Source organism: Entamoeba invadens (genome assembly GCF_000330505.1).
Source record: "Entamoeba invadens IP1 unplaced genomic scaffold scaff_1105074725991, whole genome shotgun sequence".
NCBI lineage: Eukaryota > Evosea > Mastigamoebida > Endamoebidae > Entamoeba > Entamoeba invadens.
In genome coordinates, this window is record NW_004440432.1 from 304,773 (window position 1) to 307,634 (window position 2,862).

General features: G+C 27.5%; 2 protein-coding genes across 2 annotated transcripts; both read left to right on the forward strand.

The window, feature by feature from the left end:
- Nucleotides 1–5: 5 nt before the first annotated feature.
- On the forward strand, nt 6–1,182 carry EIN_361710 (protein kinase, putative; the record flags this gene model as incomplete). The annotated part of the gene is made up of 2 exons (XM_004257651.1): nt 6–893; nt 919–1,182. Coding segments are annotated over 2 exons (1,152 nt in total), but the record flags the coding sequence as incomplete, so codon positions are not given.
- Nucleotides 1,183–2,296: 1,114 nt separating this feature from the next.
- Nucleotides 2,297–2,728, forward strand: EIN_361720 (hypothetical protein; the record flags this gene model as incomplete). The annotated part of the gene is made up of 1 exon (XM_004257652.1): nt 2,297–2,728. One exon carries the CDS (start codon nt 2,297–2,299, stop codon nt 2,726–2,728), a length of 432 nt encoding a protein of 143 aa, XP_004257700.1.
- Between the last annotated feature and the right edge of the window lie 134 nt (nt 2,729–2,862).

The following is a 2,862-nucleotide window of genomic DNA, read 5'->3' on the forward strand; positions in this document are numbered from 1 at the left end:
TAAGTAACGAAGTTCTTGTTGATAAGCATGACATCAGATTTGGTAGTGATAATGAATATCTCAAAATGGACAATGAAAGTAGAGAATTGTTGTGTGTTGGAAACGCATCAAAAAGTAACTTAAAAGTACAAATAACAACCAAAGATAATTGTGATAAATATTCAATCAGAACTGAGCCACAAATTGTGACTTTAAAGAGGGGATTTGCTTGCGAATTTGAAATCTTTTTAACACCATATTGCACTATGAATTTAGTTGATGAAATTGTAATTATTTCACTAAATATAAAAGATGGGAAGAAAGAAGCTACATCAATTACAATAAATGCGAAAACGGAGAATTCAACACATCTTGACTATGACGAGTTAATAGAAGAGAATGTACTTGGTGAAGGGTCTTTTGGTGTTGTTTATAAAGGAAGTTACAGAAAGTACGAAGTTGCAATTAAAAAGATGAAACAGAAATTACAAGAAGATGCGAATCAACTTAACGAGTTTAAAAAAGAAATTGCAATGCTTGATAAATTTCGTAGTGACTACTTGGTACATTTCTTTGGTGCTGTTTTCATTGAAAAGAAAGAATGTGTCGTCACTGAATTTGCTCAATTTGGAAGTTTACAAGGTTTATTAAAACACAAAAAATCTGATGAGGTTGACATCAAAATGCGAATTAAAATGCTGTTGGATGCAGCAAAGGGAATATCATATTTACACGAAAATGGGATATTACACAGAGATATCAAGCCAGACAATATTCTTGTATTCTCACTTGATGTAAACGAAAAAGTAAATGCAAAATTAACTGACTTTGGAAGTGCTAGGAATGTCAATATGTTAATGACCAACATGACTTTTACAAAAGGAATTGGAACACCAAAGTATATGGCGCCTGAAGTATTGGAAAGAAAAAAAGTATAAGAAAGCGGCCGATATATATTCGTTTGCAATCACTATGTTTGAAGTGTTCTCATGGGAAGAGGCATTTAAGAAGGATGATGAGAGGTTTAAATATGCGTGGAATATTGCAGATTTTACAAGTGGAGGTAAAAGACTTGAAATATCAAAAGTAATCCCATATAAATTATCTGTAATTATCACAAAAAGTTGGACACAAGAAACAACTCAAAGAATGAGTATCGAAAACGTACAAAGTGCATTGCAGAGTTATATTAATATAATTTAATGTTTTTATATCTGGTTAATTAAATTAAAAATACAAATACATATAAATAAGTTTCCAAATTGAAATTTGTTACGAGTGTAATTGGACAATTCAAAAACTACATATTTTAAATTGTTTTTTAACAATTGAAAAAACAATCAATTATTATTATTTAAGAAAATGTTTATATAGTAAAATGTTAAAAATAATCTGCAATTAAATTGGTGTATATGTCGCCATTTTGCAACTTTTGTCTTTTATGGTTCCTGCCAAAAAGTCGATGACATAAAAGATAATAAAAGTTCCCGTTCTTCCAAGGGGAAACGGGTCCGTTTCAAATTTATATAATATGGGTTGGCGAGAAATATCCAGTTTAGAATAATTCAATTTATGAGAACTCTTTTTTCTCCACCAACATAATAATCTGCTGTAACGTTCAATGTTGCTGATAATAAATTGGCTGCGATTACAGTCATGTTAGTTGTAAATTTGTAGCCTAATGCCCATTTATCAATCGTAGCATTTTCGACATAAATTCCTTTACGGATAATATTCAAAACAAGTGGAGTTTTTTCTGCTTGTGAAAGAGTAAAAAATAAAATAACAAAGAACATTAGAATTTAAGAGTTTAAAAACGTTTAAATATCAATATTAATATAAAAATATAAAAATGTTAAATCTAAAATCACTTAATAACTTGAATTGTCAAAAGACAATTTTGTTGTATTTGTTTTCAAAAATCATCGTATTTTATTCTTTTAATAAACAATATTATTAAAATGATGATTTTTTTAAATTACAAAATATTTGAATGTCACATTTGGCATCATAAAATGTTTGGTGCAATTAATCAATTCATATCAATTTCTCCCAAAATCATGTTTTGACCTGTATTTTTTAAAATGACATTTAAAAAACATGAATAATTTCACATGTTTTGTTTTCATTAAATTTATTTTTAATTAACAATTTGAATTATTGGATATTAAAAATGAATATGTAATGACCATTATTTCTCTAAACTCAAAAAACCACTTAACTATTTTTATAACCTTTAAAAATAAAAAATTATAAGTATATTTAACAACTTGGTTTATTTTACTTGAACTTGTTTTTTAAAAAAACAATCATTTAAATGTTCTCAATTGTTTTGTTATTCACAGTATCACTATCTCAAGAATATCACTACGATTTAAAACTGGAAGACTGCCCTCTTGAATTTAGAATAGACAGTTTACTTTACGACCAAGATGAAGACAGTTTTCGCTTTTTCTTAACAGTTATCTCTGATGACTCATTTTCAACTGCAAAAATTGAATTTGGAGGAGATAAATACAAAGATGAAAGCTTTATTAAATATGATAGCTACGGAACAATCAATTTTTACAAATCGTTCCATCAAGAACACGAAACAGTTTTAAAACCCGGCACGTATTCTTTATCTGTTGATGTTGCGAAAACCTACTTCCCCAAAGACCACCATTTCGTTTTTAGATTGTACACAATTTTTGGAAATACAACAAATTGTTATCAATTCTACCAGTCTGATTTTAAACCTTATTCTTAATCATTTTCATTTTTTGTGTTATTCTAATCACTTTTAAATAATTCAAAAATAAACCTAAAGTGTAGTAACTTAATTATATACATTAATATGATACTTTATAGCTTATAACAATATTATTAAATTTATTTCAAATT